The sequence below is a fragment of the Cyprinus carpio genome, chromosome A2, assembly GCF_018340385.1.
Source record: "Cyprinus carpio isolate SPL01 chromosome A2, ASM1834038v1, whole genome shotgun sequence".
NCBI lineage: Eukaryota > Metazoa > Chordata > Actinopteri > Cypriniformes > Cyprinidae > Cyprinus > Cyprinus carpio.
Window position 1 is genome coordinate 1979095 of NC_056573.1, and position 15925 is coordinate 1995019.

Consider the following 15925-nt stretch of genomic DNA (forward strand, 5'->3'; position numbering starts at 1 on the left):
TGGCACCCGGTGGCTGTTTGTGGTGTAACACCCTAAATAAAATCTCACAGAAACCTCAATTTTTTTTCCATTTTGGAACACAGCTTATATAGACATAAAGCTTTTTTTTTTTTTTTTTTTTTTTTTTTTTAAGCAATTTTAGAGTAAAACCTGTTATATAAAATACTTATTTTATATAAAATATGATAAAAATTGTACAGTGCATTTTTATTACAGTGAATTTAAAACTACATATTTTTGATATTTAAATTTTTTGAAAAAAATCAATAATCTGCTGACTGTCTTCTTTAAAAAGAGACCAACCTTTCCTCTGTATTCCAAAGTGTTCATGAATTATAACAATTTACATTTGAATAGTGCATTTTAATGCCTAATCAAAAACTGACAGTTACGGGATTTAATGTGGTTAAGGGATGTCTTTATAAAATAAAAAATGTGAAGTGTGTAGAAACGTGAACTCTAGGAATACTGATGTAAGACAAATTCTGTATAGAAAGCCTGCATAGACCTGATGTTTGCAAACCACGAGCAAAAAACATGATAAAGTAACTTTATCCACAAGAGTTTTCTGAAGGTGAACAAGCACTGAACATTTATTAAGTCTTTTGTTTTCAGAGCGATGCACTGAAGCTTTGGCACTGATAGTGTCATGATCTACCAGATGATTGTTGAGCGGTTAAGATTTCATCATCAAAAATCTTACTGATCTCATTGCTCTTCGGTTCTCCACTACGACTGACAGAAAGGCAAAGTTCACATTAAAATTAAAATTGGTCACAAGTGTCCAACGTAGCTCCACATTCCTCTTCTTGCACGGAAAACATAGGGGTTTTGGAAAGCGAGTCTGCATTTACTGCACTTTCTCATTCTTTTTAGAGCTTGACAGTCAGACTCACATTGTTTCAATGTGGAAATAAGGCTTAAATATCATGTTCCACACAGGTTTGTGCAACATGTGCGAATAGGTGATGATGACAGAAGTTCCATCACACATCAATATATCTTCTCTGCGCTCACTGCTACTTCATCATGAGAGACAGAGCTCTAAACATGGCGCTTCACAGCGACCCGCTACTCTCAACTATTCATCTTCATCAAACATTACACTCTCAGATGAACCATGTATGTGACAAATAAAAAATCTTGAATCTTGAATGACATGTCAGCTTCTGTTTAGATAAAACATGATATAATAACAGATACAGTAAACAAAAGACTTATTATTAATAATAAAATTCTAAAAAATCATAAAAAAAATAAACCATCAGAATAAAAAACAACAACAAAAAAAATGATATAAATAAGTAAGGCTTGTAATGTTTTTTAAAGAAGTCTCTTCTGCTCATCAAGACTGCATTTATTTGATCAAAAATACAGAAGAAAACAGTAATCTTGCAAAATGTTATTACAATATAAAATAATGGTTTCTATTTTAATATGCTTTAAAATATTATATATGTCCAAAGGGAAAGTACATTTCAGTTAAAGAAATAAAACATGCAAGATCATGTTTAGTTAACTAATAGAAATTTGCTACAAGTTTGAATAAAAGCAGCTGCTACTTGAATACATGTAACTTCTGTGTCATATTCTGTGTTTACACTTCAGTCTGCACTGAAGCCATCAGCACGCTTCTAGCATCTTCTGCTATGTCATTCAGAGCTCTCTTCAGCATTTTTGAGACTGTCATATAGGACATTCCTCCTGCCACCACAGAACCAAGTAAGGGTATGAGACTCACAGCATACTCAACTGTATTTTCAGCCACAACCACGGCTGCAGCACCCGCTAAGGATAATATTGAAGCTGGGTTTATCCCACCAATCAGTGGCGACTTCATTAGACTTTTGAATTCCTCAATGGTCTTCCCAGATCTTTCACAGAGCGTCTGCAGGGATGGATCATCTAGACCAAAGGTACTGTAGTACATTTCTATCTCCTTTTTAACAATGGCTATATCCACAGCAACTGAAAGACCAGGAAGAGGGACTGTAGCCACCAAAGCAGACAGTAAGGCAACTTTTCCAATGTTTTCCTGTAGAACTTTCTTCTTTTTCTCATTGATCTCCAGTGTGATATTCGGCAAAGCCAACATCAGCACACGTCTCTTATGCTGTGGAAGCTCTTGCTCCATTCTATCCTGCAGCAGATTTAAATCATAGTTGCCGAGCTCAAAGCTAGAGATCAGGAACACAACAGGATCCTCTATACCAATCGTTCTTAGACCTACACGGAAACAGGAAAGTGCATCATGAAATAAGTCATTAAATATTTCATAATAAACTATTAATAAAAATCGTTGTGTGACCTGAATAACCAACCTTTTTCACAGTCCTCTCGGATGGTATCCAGTGTCTTTTTCTGGTCAAAGCTCTTCTTCCTCTTCTCAGCAACAATACTTGAGTCAATCTTGGAACGAACAAAATAAAACCTTTTCCCCATTCTCACGATCTCTGTGGCCAGCTGAATGTGGCATTCTCTGAACCGATCTGAAGCGATGATGATGAAAAAATCATAGCGTTCAAACTCAACCAGTTTAAGATACTCATCGGCTTTGAAGTTTGGGGTTCCAATGCCAGGAAGATCCCACACTTTCACATTTTGGTATTTTGGGTGAACATAAGCTTCAGGTTCTATAGTGGTTTCTACAGGGCCAGTTTTAGCAGAGTCCTCTTCTTCATCCCCTAAACCCCTGAATGCATTGACAAACGTGGATTTTCCAGAACCGGACTCCCCCGTCACACCAATGTTAAGTTCTACAAGATCCTGTTTATCAAGGACTTCTTTGATCGTGTTTACTGCTGTTGGGACATCCTGAGTAGATATGGATTCTTTAATATCTTCGAGGTCCTCCAGAGTTATGATATCGAAATCATCAAACATAGCCATCCTAACAAAAAAAAAAAACACGTCAAATTCAACAGTTATAAAAAGAAACTGTTTAAAATATGTACCAGAAATTGCTCCATAACTAACTTAATCTTGGTACCCTGATATAATAAGAATTAGCATTACATTAATTTTAACACTATGGGGAAATCTGTTTCTCCAAAATACTGAAGCCTGATTTGATAACATTCATGAGCTGCATAAACAAACGGCATTTTGTCTCAGTCAGTGCTGAGTGCTATTTCATCAGAATATTTTGACTGAGAAGTAGCAGCACTGTAGCATGGCCAGCTACGCAATGCTCATTCCCGTTATCTCTATGATCTACATTAGTAACCAGAGTTTTCCCTATCAATATGGTTCACTCACAATGCATTAGCTTTAACACTATGGGTAACAATATCCAATAGTGCCATGCTACAAGCACAGAACGAAAAGCCATCCTGGGTTGTGTGGGCTAATATTAGGCTGGAACTAACCCAGAATAAGTGAGGCCCAGGCCATGAGGCTGGAGTCCTTAGGGCAAAAATGCATAGGTTGTTTAGGTGAACAAAATCTGTGGCTGAAGTCTGTAAAACCTAGAAAAGGTAGACAGCGAAGTCCAGCTGGCTGATGCACAGATAACACCAATGGAAACTCTGCTGGAACATGCCTAGGAGGAGGCCATGCCCTTGGTGGAGTGGGACCTCACTCCAATGGGGCACTGTAAGCCCAATGAAGTGTAAGCCAGAGCTATGGCATCTACTATCCAACGGGATAATCTTGCTTTGTAACAGACGGCCCTTTAGACCGGCGTCCTAACCACACGAAGAACTGCTCTGATTGCCGAGACTGGCTAGAGAGTTCCACATATATCCTGAGAGCCCAAACTGAGCAGAGTAAGTGTACACCCAGCTCATCCTCCAATTCAGGAAAAGCTGAGAGGGTAATAACCTGTGCTCTGAATTGAATAGAGAGCACCTTAGGCACATAGCAATGCCTTGGCTTGAGGACGACTTTGCGGTCATTAGTCCCAAACTCAGGGCAGGAAGCGCTCACAGAGAGTGCCTGTGGGTCACTCACTCACTTGATCGATGCAAAAGCCAGCAGAAGGCTGGTCTTAAGCGAAAGGGTTCTCAATTAAGCCGGAGGGCCTCAAAGAGCCCTGAGGACCATGGATATGTCCCAGGTCGGAACATCAAGGACGATTCAATCTCCTGGCTCCCCTCAAGAACTTCACAACTTCATGAAGTTGTTCTTCCCTGCTGACTGACCGGTCAAGGGAGCTTGGTTTTCCACAACAGCCGCCATATATACCTTAAGTGTGGAAGGGGTGTGCTCCTTATACAGCAGCTTTTGTAGGAAGGACAATATGGTCACAAGTACACTCATCATTCCAAACGGCACACCAGTCAGAGAAAACATACCACTTGAGGGGATAGAGACATCTAGTAGACAGGACTCTGGCCTCTGAAATAGTTTGAATGACCCTTGAAGCTGCAGAGGTTCCTGTCGAGGGGCCTTAGATGTTGGGGTGCAAAATTGCTCTCTTTGCCTGAGAGAGGTGGTCCTTTATTAGCAACTGTACTAATTCGGGGAACCACAGTTATTTCCACCAGAGTGCTCTCTGGTTTAAATTGCCCAGCATGTGCACTACCTTCAGAAAGTGCAGGTTTCTCTAAACCCATATGAGGAGGTGCCCCACCATCTTGTAAAGAGGCCATGACCTTAGACCACCTTGTAGATCTATGTAGGCAAAAACATGTAATTTTCCGAATGGACCAGAACGTGGCACCCCTTTACGGCTCACAGGAAGATTTTTAGCACCAGAAAATAATGCCATTATTTCCAGGCAGTTGATACATTGGAATTGCTCCAAGCTGGACCAGGAGCCGAATGCCGGCCTGCTCTAGTACACTACTCCCAAACCTGAGTTGGAAGCATCTGTCATGATTATCTTCCTTCTGAAGACCAGTCCCAGCTGAGTGCCTGTCTGATACAGGCAAGGGGCCTTTCAAGGGGCCACAGCCCTGACACAGCTGTGGGTTACCCTGAGGTGGAGGTGTTTCGGAGATCGAGCGTGGCATGCAGGCTTTCAGCCAGTACTAAAGGGGCTGCATGTGGAGCAGGCTCAGCAGAACCACAGAGGGGGCGGCTGCCATCAGGCCCAGCATCCTCTGTAATGTCCTGAGGGGAAGAAAGACCCCTGCTTTGAATAATGCCACAAGTCACTGAATATTCAGAGTGTATTCCTGCACAAACCAGGCCCGTAACTAAGCTGAGTTGAGACCTGTTCCCAGTAAAGCGATTCACTGGCTAGGAGACAGGGAGCACTTGGCTGAATTGATCCTGAGCCCCAGTCATTCAAAGTGGCTGAGGAGCAGAGATCTGTGGGCACAAGCTCGTGCTCCGACTTGGCCAAGATGAGCCAGTCGTTGAGGTAGTTCATGATGCACACTCCCTTCTGTCTCAGAAGGGAGAAGGCCATGTCCATGCACTTCGTAATGGGGCGTGGTGCCAGAGACAGTCAGAATGGAGGACTGTATATTGTTGAGCTACCCCTTTGAATGCAAATCTCAAGAATGGTCTGTGATGAGGGAATATCTGGATATGAAAGTAGGTATCTTTCAGATCCACTGATAAGAAGCATTCCCCTAAGCAAACATGTGAGAGGATCTATTTCAAAGTCAACATCCTGAATGGCCACCTTATCAGGGTACAGTTCAGGCGCCTCAGTTTGAGGATGGGGCTGAGGCAACTGTCCTTCTTAGAAACAACAAATTAGTGGCTGTAAAAGCCTGACTCACTGAGAGTTGATGGGACTTGGCGGCCTTGGCCAGCAGATACTGAATTTTTTGGATCGGAGAACATGAGTATCTTTGCCCTGGACTGAAGTTTGTCAACAAGGCCTGCGACTTGAAGAGCTACTCATACCCCTTCTGCTCTGCGCTGTCAATGGAGGTGAGGGCGGCCGAGACTGAAAAGTGGACGTGGACTGAGAAGGAGGCATGCCAAGACCTAGTAAATTCATTGTGAACTTCAGGAAATAACAAGGCAGGTCTCTGACTTGGAGATCACTGGCAGCACCCAGGCTGCAGAAACCATTCATCAAGTCAGCTGTGGCAGGGTCATCTGGAGCCGACCACTACAAGCTGAGCTCCTTAATGGCCTTTATGAGGATGAATATAAGTTCGGAGACCAGACTGGTTCTAGCATCACTTGGCTCTCTATGTGGCAAGGGGACAGAGTTCTTCACAGAGTTCACCCAATCCTCTGCATCAGAAGCTGTCAATAACACAGTATCATCAGCAAAATCTTCCTCAGAGGATTGACCGAGGATGACAAGGGATGCTGGTCCTCGTGGAAAAAGTGCACAGAGGAATCCTCTCGCTGTGGGGGAAGTGAAAAACACAGGATCTGAGCCAGTGTGAGCTCACTCTGACCTGTCTGCTTTGCCCCATAACTCCAACATTTTCTCCTCGTAGGCTCCTGAGAGGAAGAAAACAGGGGAGCACAAGTGCAGGGTCACTATCTTTAAAGAAAACGATCTGCAAGTGCAGAGAAGCGAGATTCATGCTCTCACAATGAGAGCAGCTTGTCTCAGTGAGGAGTGCCCTGCATGTGCCACATTCATGGTGTGACATTTTGCAGCAAACATCACTAGAAATATGCTCTTTTAAGCAAGATATGCTCTTATAATCTCGCCGGATAGCCACATGTACTGTTAGCTTGAAGCCCCTTTTCACTGCTGGGGCTCTTCTATGTCGAGTAGTAGGCTTCTTCGTTCTTTATTCGGAGTTCAGCTAGGAGATGATCTCTGCACAGAAGGAGAAAGATTCTGATTTTATTGCATTTTGACAGCCTGAAATGCCATTTGTTTGTGCAGCTACACACCTTATCAAATCAGGCTTTCCAGAGTTTCCCCATAGCATTGAGGTTAAGGCAGTGCAAGTGAACATTTTAAGCCTATTTTAAATGTCAGATACCACTTTCTCTGTCCTGGCCAATTTTAACTAAAATTTGATGTCCTGTTTTATCTGTTGGGACGTCAAATGGTCTGTCAACTAAACATTTTATTATGTAGGGAATTTCTAAGTATCTCTCTGTATAGATCCTGTCAAGACATTCATTCATACTTGTAACGATATAACAAACTTCATATTCACGGGAAGAAAGGAGGCGGGAACCGGCGAACACTCAAATAAAACTTTAATGACAAAATAAATACAAAACAGCGCGACAGCCCCTCACGGTCGACTGCCGCGCACAAACAAAAACCAAACCACAAAATAAAGCCCAGGCCTGATCCTCTCTCCTCCTTCACTGTCGTCGCTCCTCTTTTGTATCCTCCCAATCTCCTCCGTGGGACTCGAGACCGGTGAGTGGAGCAGGTGTCGCTCATTTCCCAATCACTCCACCGGCCTCGCTCCGTTCCCACGGCTCTCGGCCCCGCCCCACTCGTCACAATACTGTATATTCAATAATTTACTGTATATTCAATACAAATAAATTTCATTAATTTTTCAAGTTCAAAACGAATTGCCCTGCACATTTCAAAGTAAGGAATATTGTGCTTCTGCAAAGTAAATATGCACATCAATCTGAAATTTCCTCCATTTCCAGCAATTGCCTGATTTTCAAGTATATTATGTAAATACATATGCATATTTTTATTTATACAACTGTACAGTAAATAATTCACAAATCTGAAGATAAATCTTCTTTTCCAGATTTTACCACATTATTATTATTATTTTTATTTATTTGTTTTTTTTTCTTTAGTCTTATTTAATTGATCTTTCTGTTCTCGTGTCATATGTATTATGTATATACCATGAGCTCCTAAAAAAACACAAATTCCTTGTGTGTTTGCACACACTTGGTGAATAAAGCTAATTCTGATTCTAAAATGTAAATCTTAAATGAAAATGCAAAAATTAAACAATGAATTGGTATGGTCTGAATACTGACTCTTACATGTTTTCAATCTCACCTTTGGTTCAGAGCAGAGTCAGGAAGAATTATTAGACTGAGAAGACAGTGCTCTTTCCTTCACAAATTTGAAAGTCACTGCTGTACAAAGAAAAGTTTGAAGTAAGTTCAGTCAAGGTGTCCAAATAAATGCACAATTACCCTTAGAATGTGAACCCTAATTGATTCATCATGCATGTTACATTTATAGAGACCCGTTTCCGACACTTAATTAAAAAACTTAAAGAAGGTAATTGCGACTTTTTATCTCCCAGTTATTATTTTTTTCCTCAGAATTGCGGGATATAATCCTGACGCATAAACTCGAAATTCCGAGTGATAATTTCAGAATTGCCCAGTATAAACTCGCTTATCTGAATTATTATTATTATTTTTTTTTTCGCAATTGCGAGTTTATATCTCGCATCTCTGACTTTACTTCTCCCAGTTTGCAACTGGCATAAAGTTGGCTTGACGTTGGACGTTCAATATTCGCAAATCTAGGGACCATCTCTAAAGTTACATGCGAAACTACTATACACTTCTCTAACGTCAATAGCATGCACGGAGAATGACTAAAAGTCATGAAAACAATGATTAACTGTTCATCCAGATGTCAACTATAATGCACACCTTTTATATCTTTCATAATTAATCAATAAACTGTAAATCATATGTAAAATATTGCTAATTTTCATTACCGAATGGACTTAAATACAAATTTAAAGCTCAATACCATTTGAACATAATGACTCACTTTCATAAAACATACTGTAAAGTGTTCATCTAGGTGTCAGCTATAATGCACACCTTTCATATTTTTCATCATTATTCAAATAAACTGTAAATCATATGTAAAATATTGCTAATATGGCATATTTACATTTAAGCCCATTCATTAATGAAAAGTAGCAATATTTTACATATTATTTACAGTTTATTTGAATAATTATGAGAAATATAAAAGCTGTGCATTATAGCTGACACCTAGATGAACACTTTACAGTATGTTTTATGAAAGTGAATCATTCTGTTCAAATGCTATTGAGCTTTAAATTTGTATTTAAGTCCATTCGGTAATGAAAAGTAGCAATATTTTACATTTGATTTACAATTTAATTGAATAATTATGAAAAATATGAATGGTGTGTATTATAGTTGACACCTAGATGAACACTTTACAGTATGTTTTATGAATGTTAGTCATTCTGTTCAAATGCTATTGAGCTTCAAATTATGGCATATTTTACTTTTGAGCCCCTTCGGTAATGAAAATTAGCAATATTTTGCATATGATTTACAGTTTATTTGAATAATTATGAAAAATATAAAAGGTGTGCCTTATAGCTGACACCTAAATGAACACTTTACAGTATGTTTTATGAATGTGAGTCATTCTGTTCAAATGTGATTGAGCTTTAAATTTGTGTTTAAGTCCATTCGGTAATGAAAAGTAGCAATATCTTACATATGATTTACAGTTTATTTTAATAATTATCAAAAAATATGAAAGGTGTGCATTATAGTTGACACCTAGATGAACAGTTAACAGTTGTTTTCATGAGTGTTAGTCATTCTCCTTGCATGCTATATAGTAGTTTCGCATGTAACTTTAGAGACGGTCCCTAGATTTGCGAGTATCGAACGTCCAACGTCAAGCCAACTTTATGCCAGTTGCAAACTGGCTATGTCTTGTAAATCTGACTTTAGCTCATTTATACACTATCTCACTGTTCTGAGAAAAAAAGGTCAAAATTACAAGTTTATAGTGCGCAAAAGTTTTTTATTTTATTTTAAAAAAAAAAACATTCTATAAACATTTAGAAGATCAGCGAAACAGAAAAAAATACATTGCAATGGAGCTGATTAAGCTGAATCTTTCTTACCAAATTCTTCTGAGCAGCAAGAAGACCCTGACAGCGTCTGATCTGAAGTGAAGCTTGTGAAGCCCGGAGCTAAACTTTTCCACTTGATGCAAAACAAGATCAGAGCATCCGCCCAAAAATTACTATCACTTTCGTTTTCACTGCTATGAATCACAGTAACACGTGTCAGAGGCATGCACATATTTGGTCAGAGTTCATTTGTTCATATCTGTGCATTAACACTGGCAGTGGCAGTGCTAGACACATTTTTACTGCAGCGTAGCCTTTTTATATTTACTGAAAAGATTTTGCTACTGTCTGTGCATGTCGATTTTTGTCACAGGAAATAAAAAAAGACCAGCAACAGAAACTTTATTCACACAGGAAATCTACTCTTACAATATAATATATACATTTATGTAAAAAACTGGTGGGAAAACCAATTATGAATTGAACCCACAATCTTTTGTGCTGCCAATGCAATGCTGTACCACTGAGCCACAGGAACACTTTCTTGCACAATATTTGCTTTTAGATTTTTTCCACTAATGTGTAATGTCAATGCCATTCTTCAAAGTTTTGTGTAAACTTATGTATTCCCTTGAAAAGAACAGCAAAGGTCACACAGAACATAGCAAAATGTCAAAGTCTGCTTATTGTCAATTCTTCCACATGTACAGCACATACATACAGAGAATTGAAATTGCATACAGATAACACTACCAGTAGAACCTAAAGAACAGATAGATACAGATCAAATATAAAATACAACTATACAAATATACAAATAAGGACAAGTAATTAAAAAAAAAAAAAAAAAAAAAACAAAGTTAAATGAAGCAGCACAAGGCACATGGCAGATATAGTGCAAACCAGTAATGTGAACAAACAGTGCAGAACAAACAAGTTCAGAGAGCAGTTCATTATTTAAACTGACAGAAGAGGTGTGGTGGCTTCTGCCAACGCTGTAAGGAATCATTCTTCTTGGGGTTTTGATGGCAGAAGATAGACTTTATTCTTCAGATGAAATAAAGCTGAGAAAAACTCTGCAGAGCCATCTCCCGAATCTTTTTTCTGTACTCTCTTAAACACAGTTTTTTATCTAGGCGTGTTCAATACATTTTATTCATAATTGTTATGGGATCATGATGCAGTCATGAGGCCTTAATGTTACGTTTTGTGAAAATAAAGGCCCTATTGTGCCATATGCCTGCACATTCCATTCTCATACAGACTTTCATACACACAGGCGAATACACCTGATTACAATAGTAGAATAATGTTACACATAAATGGCTATATTCCAATTGATTATACATGAATGATTTATATTTTAATTAATAAAAATCTACCACAGAGGTAGTAGAATGACGTCAGTTCTATGCTGAATGAGGTAGTGAGCAGACCAATGCTGCACAAAGTGACTGGTGCATGTCAACGTATGTCATGGGAGGGGGGGTGGAACCTGGGGATGTGGGATCTATGGGGGGGGGAGGGGGGGTTCAGTGGGGGGGTTGCAAGTTTGGGAGCGAGTTCAGCTTCCTGACAGCCTGATGAATGAAGCTGTCCTTCAGTCTGCTGGTCCTGGCCTGGAGACTCCGCAGTCTCCTTCCTGATGGCAGCAGACTGAAGAAGCTGTTTAACGGGTGAGTGGGATCACCTGCAATGCAGAGGGCTTTGCGGGTGAGACGGGTTCTGTAAATGTCCTGGAGGGAGAGGAGGGAGACACCAATGATCTTCTCAGCTGCTCTCACTATGCGTTGTAGGGTCTTTAAGCAGGACGCGTTGCAGGCGCCATACCACACAGTGATGCAGCTGGTCAGGATGCTCTCGATGGTGCCTCTGTAGAAGGTGTACATGATGGGGGCCGGGGCTCTGGCTCTCCTCAGTTTGCGGAGGAAGTAGAGACGCTGTTGTGATTTCTTGGCCAATGTTGCAGTGTTGTCGGTCCAGGAGAGGTCCTCTGTGATGTGCACACCCAGGAACTTGGTGCTGCTCACTCTCTCCACAGTCGCACCGTTGATGGTCAGAGGAACATGCTGAGTGTGCGCTCTCCTGAAGTCAACAACAATATCCTTCATCTTCTCCACGTTCAGAGAGAGAGATTGTTGTCACTGCACCACCCGGCCAGGCGGCTCACCTCGCTCCTGTAGTTTGTCTCATCTCTGTTGCTAAAGAGACCCACGACAGTCGTGTCATCTTCAAACTTAATAAAGAGGTTGTGTGACGGTGTGCAGTCATGGGTCAGCAGAGTGAAGAGGAGAGGGCTCAGCACACATCCTTGGGGGGCCCCAGTGTTCAGTGTGATGGTGCTGGATGTGTTGCTACCGACCCATGCTGCCTGAGGTCTTCCAGTCAGAAAGTCCAACAGCCAGTTGCACAGCGAAGTGTTGAGCCCCAGCTCGACCAGTTTGTGGAATGAGCTGTTGAGGGATGATTGTGTTGAATGCTGAACTGAAGTTTATGAACAGCATTCTGATGTATGAGTCTTTTTTCTCTAGATGTGTGAGTGCTGAGTGGATGGCAGTAGTGATGGCATCATCGGTTGAGTGGTTGGACCGATATGCAAACTTGCAGGGGTCCAGGGAGGGGGGGGGCAGACTTGATGTGGTGCATGACTAACCGTTCAAAGCACTTCATGAGGATAGGAGTAAGTGCAACAGGACGGTAGTCATTGAAGCAGGATGGAGACGGCTTCTTCGGGACTGGAATGATGGTGGTAGCTTTGAAGCATGTGGGAACAACAGCCTGACTAAGTGAGATGTTGAAAATGTCTGTGAAGACATCAGAGAGTTCTGCTGCACAGTCTCTCAGTACACGCCCAGGAATGTTGTCAGGAACTGGAGCTTTGCATGCATTGATCCTGCTGAAGGATCTCCTCACACTGTCCGGGGTCAGCGTCATCACCTGGTCACCGGGAGGAGGTGTAGTCTTCTGTGCAGTGGTGCTGTTTTGTGCCTCAAAGCAAGCGTTCAGGAAGGTGTTCAGCTCGTTCAGCAGAGAGATGTTGCTGTCACAGGTCCGCGGTGGGGGCTGCCACAGGCTCAGAGTGTCTCTGCTGTCACTGAAATGATGGGCTATCCTCCTGGAGTACTGTCTCTTAGCCTCTCTGATGCAACATTTTATCATAAAATGATAAAATGTTCAAATGTTATCATTTTAAATTTAGTAATTGTGTCAAATGCATTAAATACATGTGATGGCACTGAAAATATAATTAATTTCATTGATTATAAAGTCAAGTCAAGCTTTACAGTGTCAAATAGTGTGTCAATGATCCAAGAAGACAATATAAAACAGTCAGTTTTCAGCTAGAGTCAGATCAATGGTGATTCAGTGATGTCATCATCCAGTTCAGCTCTCTTCCATTAGTGTCTGTGCAAATCAGTCAAGCGTCCCAAACTAAGCAAGACAAAGGAACCAAAACTCCATCAGTGACAGAAAAGGAGAAGAAACCTCTGGAGAAACCAGGCTCAGTCGGGGGCCAATTCCTCTTTCCAGACCAAATCAACATTAACAGGATTGAATGAAAATGATTAATTCCGTTAACACTTTATTGATTTAATAAAGATTCATAAATATCTGTAGATGATATTTATGTTAGATGTTGTCAGTACTGTCTGTTTCAGGGTCTATGGAAACTTTGTGGTTGAGCATGTAAAATACATGCAAACGAGATCATGTAGCATATAACACAAGAACAATCCTTGATAAATGATTGCAAATGAATAAACATTTTGTTCAAAATAAATTAACATTAGTATTTGGCTGGTCTGAGTAAGACATTTTTAAAAAATATTTTAATCAGAAGACAAATCACTTCTTTAAGGACAGCTTTTTTTCTGAATAAGAAGTATTGTAATGTTTTTAATTTAATTAAACATTTTTTTTTTACCTATTTTGAACACTGACTGGGAGCATATCTGCATTCACAAGAATGTTTATTCAGTGCTGCAGTGACCTTCAGTTTTTGCTGTTTGTAAGGAAACACTGAATAGACCTTTCAAGCTTCAATAGCTCTGATGCCAGAGTTTTGACATCTGTAAGACATCATACTTTTCAAGAGACTGTTCTTAGTTCAAACCGATTCTGTAGCATGTTGTTAATGAAAAGCACTACAGTGAGTCATTAATAAAGAGTGTCAGGACATTTGTCAAACACAGACACTGTCTCAGCGACTGTACACAGCCAGGTTTGAAGTTACTCTGAAAAGGCTAAATGTTTTCACCATAGTAATGAGAGTAAGATACTTGCTAGACAGGATTACAGCCCTGTTGTGTAGTAATAAAAACAGTTCAAAAGAATCTCCAGAGTAGAAACCATGATCCAGAGAAAGAGAAAAGAGGGATGTCAGAGCTAGAAATTGATCTTCATTAGAACACTTTCTATGGTCAGTTTTAGTTTATAAATCGTGATATGTGTGTGACTAGTTCAAACCTGTCTGGTTGACACAGATGTGTTTTGTGAATAAAGAACAGCAGAACGGAGATGCTGCTGTGACCTTTGTTTTACTCCAAACGAAACATGATCTGAAACATACTGCACTTCCTTAAGTGTAATTCAACAAGAGAGTGGCAAAACCAAAAGCTAGAAAGACATAAATTAGCGGAAATAAATGCCATTTTTGAGCAAATACACATATGCAACAAAAGTAACCCTAGTTGAACCTCTAAATAAGGTTAAATGTGCTCTCAATTTGGGCGCCCTAGGGCTAGAATGCCATTTATTCATGCAGCTACACAAACAGGCTTCAGTGTTTGGAGAAACTGTTTTCCCCATAGTGTGTTAAACGCAATGCTCGTTCCCGTTATTTTAGGGAACCAAGATTGCATTATTAAACCATAGCGCTTTATTTAACAGTTTTTAGATAGTTCTTTGATTCAGTAGTGGCTTGTTAAAAAACAGTCTACACTGAGCTGAACTAACATGTTAGCAAAAGGACATCAGATCATCTATCAGTTTATACAGCAGGGATTATTGCAGTTAATTTTGAGTGAAAGAGACCTTAAAATATAGTGATTCCATTTCTGTTCCTCTAAAATTTACTGAATGGTAAATCTTCATCAAGACAGAATTTATTTAAGTTTTGGAAAGAGTGAATCTCCTCCTGCTCCTGTTTCTCTCCAGTGTGAATACTTATGTGTTCTTCTAGGCTTCTTTTACTTGTGAAGCTCTTTCCACATTGATGGCATATATTATCATTATTCTCCTCTTCAATAAACTCCATCTTTATGACACATCTCACCGTTATGTGGAATGGAGGACCAGATCTTGAAGAAAAAAGTATTGTATGGGTAATATAGGCTACAGTATTAATATGAGAGAGAGAGAGAGAGAGAGAGAGAGAGAGAGAGAGAGAGATATCTGAGTCCACTTTAGTTACAGAGAGACACCTTCTAGACATTACAATTATTCACATCTAAACTATGAGAACAATGATTTAACTAAACTAAAACCAGCACTTACAGAACAAAACAGAACAAGATCACAAGACTGAACAGGTCAAGTTGTTATTGTTGTTCTTCTTCTATGGATTGTGTTGTTTTTGGCAGTGAGCAAAGAAATTAAGATGAATTACTGCCACCTACTGAACTGGAAGATGAAGCTTCATTATTTTATGTTCAGAAAAAAAGACAAATTAAACGGGACACATTATAATTTACAGAAAAAAAAAACAAAAAACAAACAAACAAACAAACAAAAAAAAAACAATTAAAGCCGTATTAAGTGTGTCCCAAAGCATTGTATGCAGAAAAGAGTTTCCCCGGATGGTCAAACTATTTCAGGTCGATCTGTGAAATGTAGATACATGCACACTCTAATGGCTAATATTACCCACAATCCATTGAGCTTTGGAGGAGGATTCAGTTCAGAACTACAAACATGAATAAAAAGTGTTAAAAAACCTACAAACATGGCGAATGTGCAGTTTAGATAAAGGCATAAGTTACTAATGATCAACATTTAGCCTGACAAAAATGTTCATTTAATGTTATCTGTGTTATATTTCATCTGCAACAACAACGTGAACCATTATAAACATGTGTTTGGCCATTAACTTTTAAATGCATCATTATGCAACAAATATGAGCAGTGGTCCGTGCAGAAAATACTGGTATGAGCAAAGACACTTTAATTAGATGTGTTTTGTTCCTTCAACTGAGCTTTGTTTAAATATACAAGCACAAGATTAATCAATACAGATAATGAGGCCTCTTTTT

At 39.7% G+C, this 15925-nt stretch overlaps 1 protein-coding gene across 2 annotated transcripts; it reads right to left on the minus strand.

Annotated features, from left to right (window-relative positions):
* Nucleotides 1-1339: 1339 nt before the first annotated feature.
* Nucleotides 1340-9863, minus strand: LOC109077501 (interferon-inducible GTPase 5-like). 2 transcript variants are annotated; one of them, XM_042768942.1, is made up of 4 exons: nt 9726-9860; nt 7862-7941; nt 2322-2890; nt 1340-2226 (listed from the first exon to the last, which is right to left on the minus strand). In XM_042768942.1, exons 3-4 carry the CDS (start codon nt 2887-2889, stop codon nt 1598-1600), a joined length of 1197 nt encoding a protein of 398 aa, XP_042624876.1. In that variant the 5' UTR covers nt 2890; nt 7862-7941; nt 9726-9860; the 3' UTR covers nt 1340-1597. The 2 variants fall into 2 exon arrangements, with proteins under 2 accessions (XP_042624876.1, XP_042624885.1); XM_042768951.1 differs by lacking the exon at nt 7862-7941 and having other exon boundaries at nt 9726-9863.
* Nucleotides 9864-15925: the final 6062 nt, after the last annotated feature.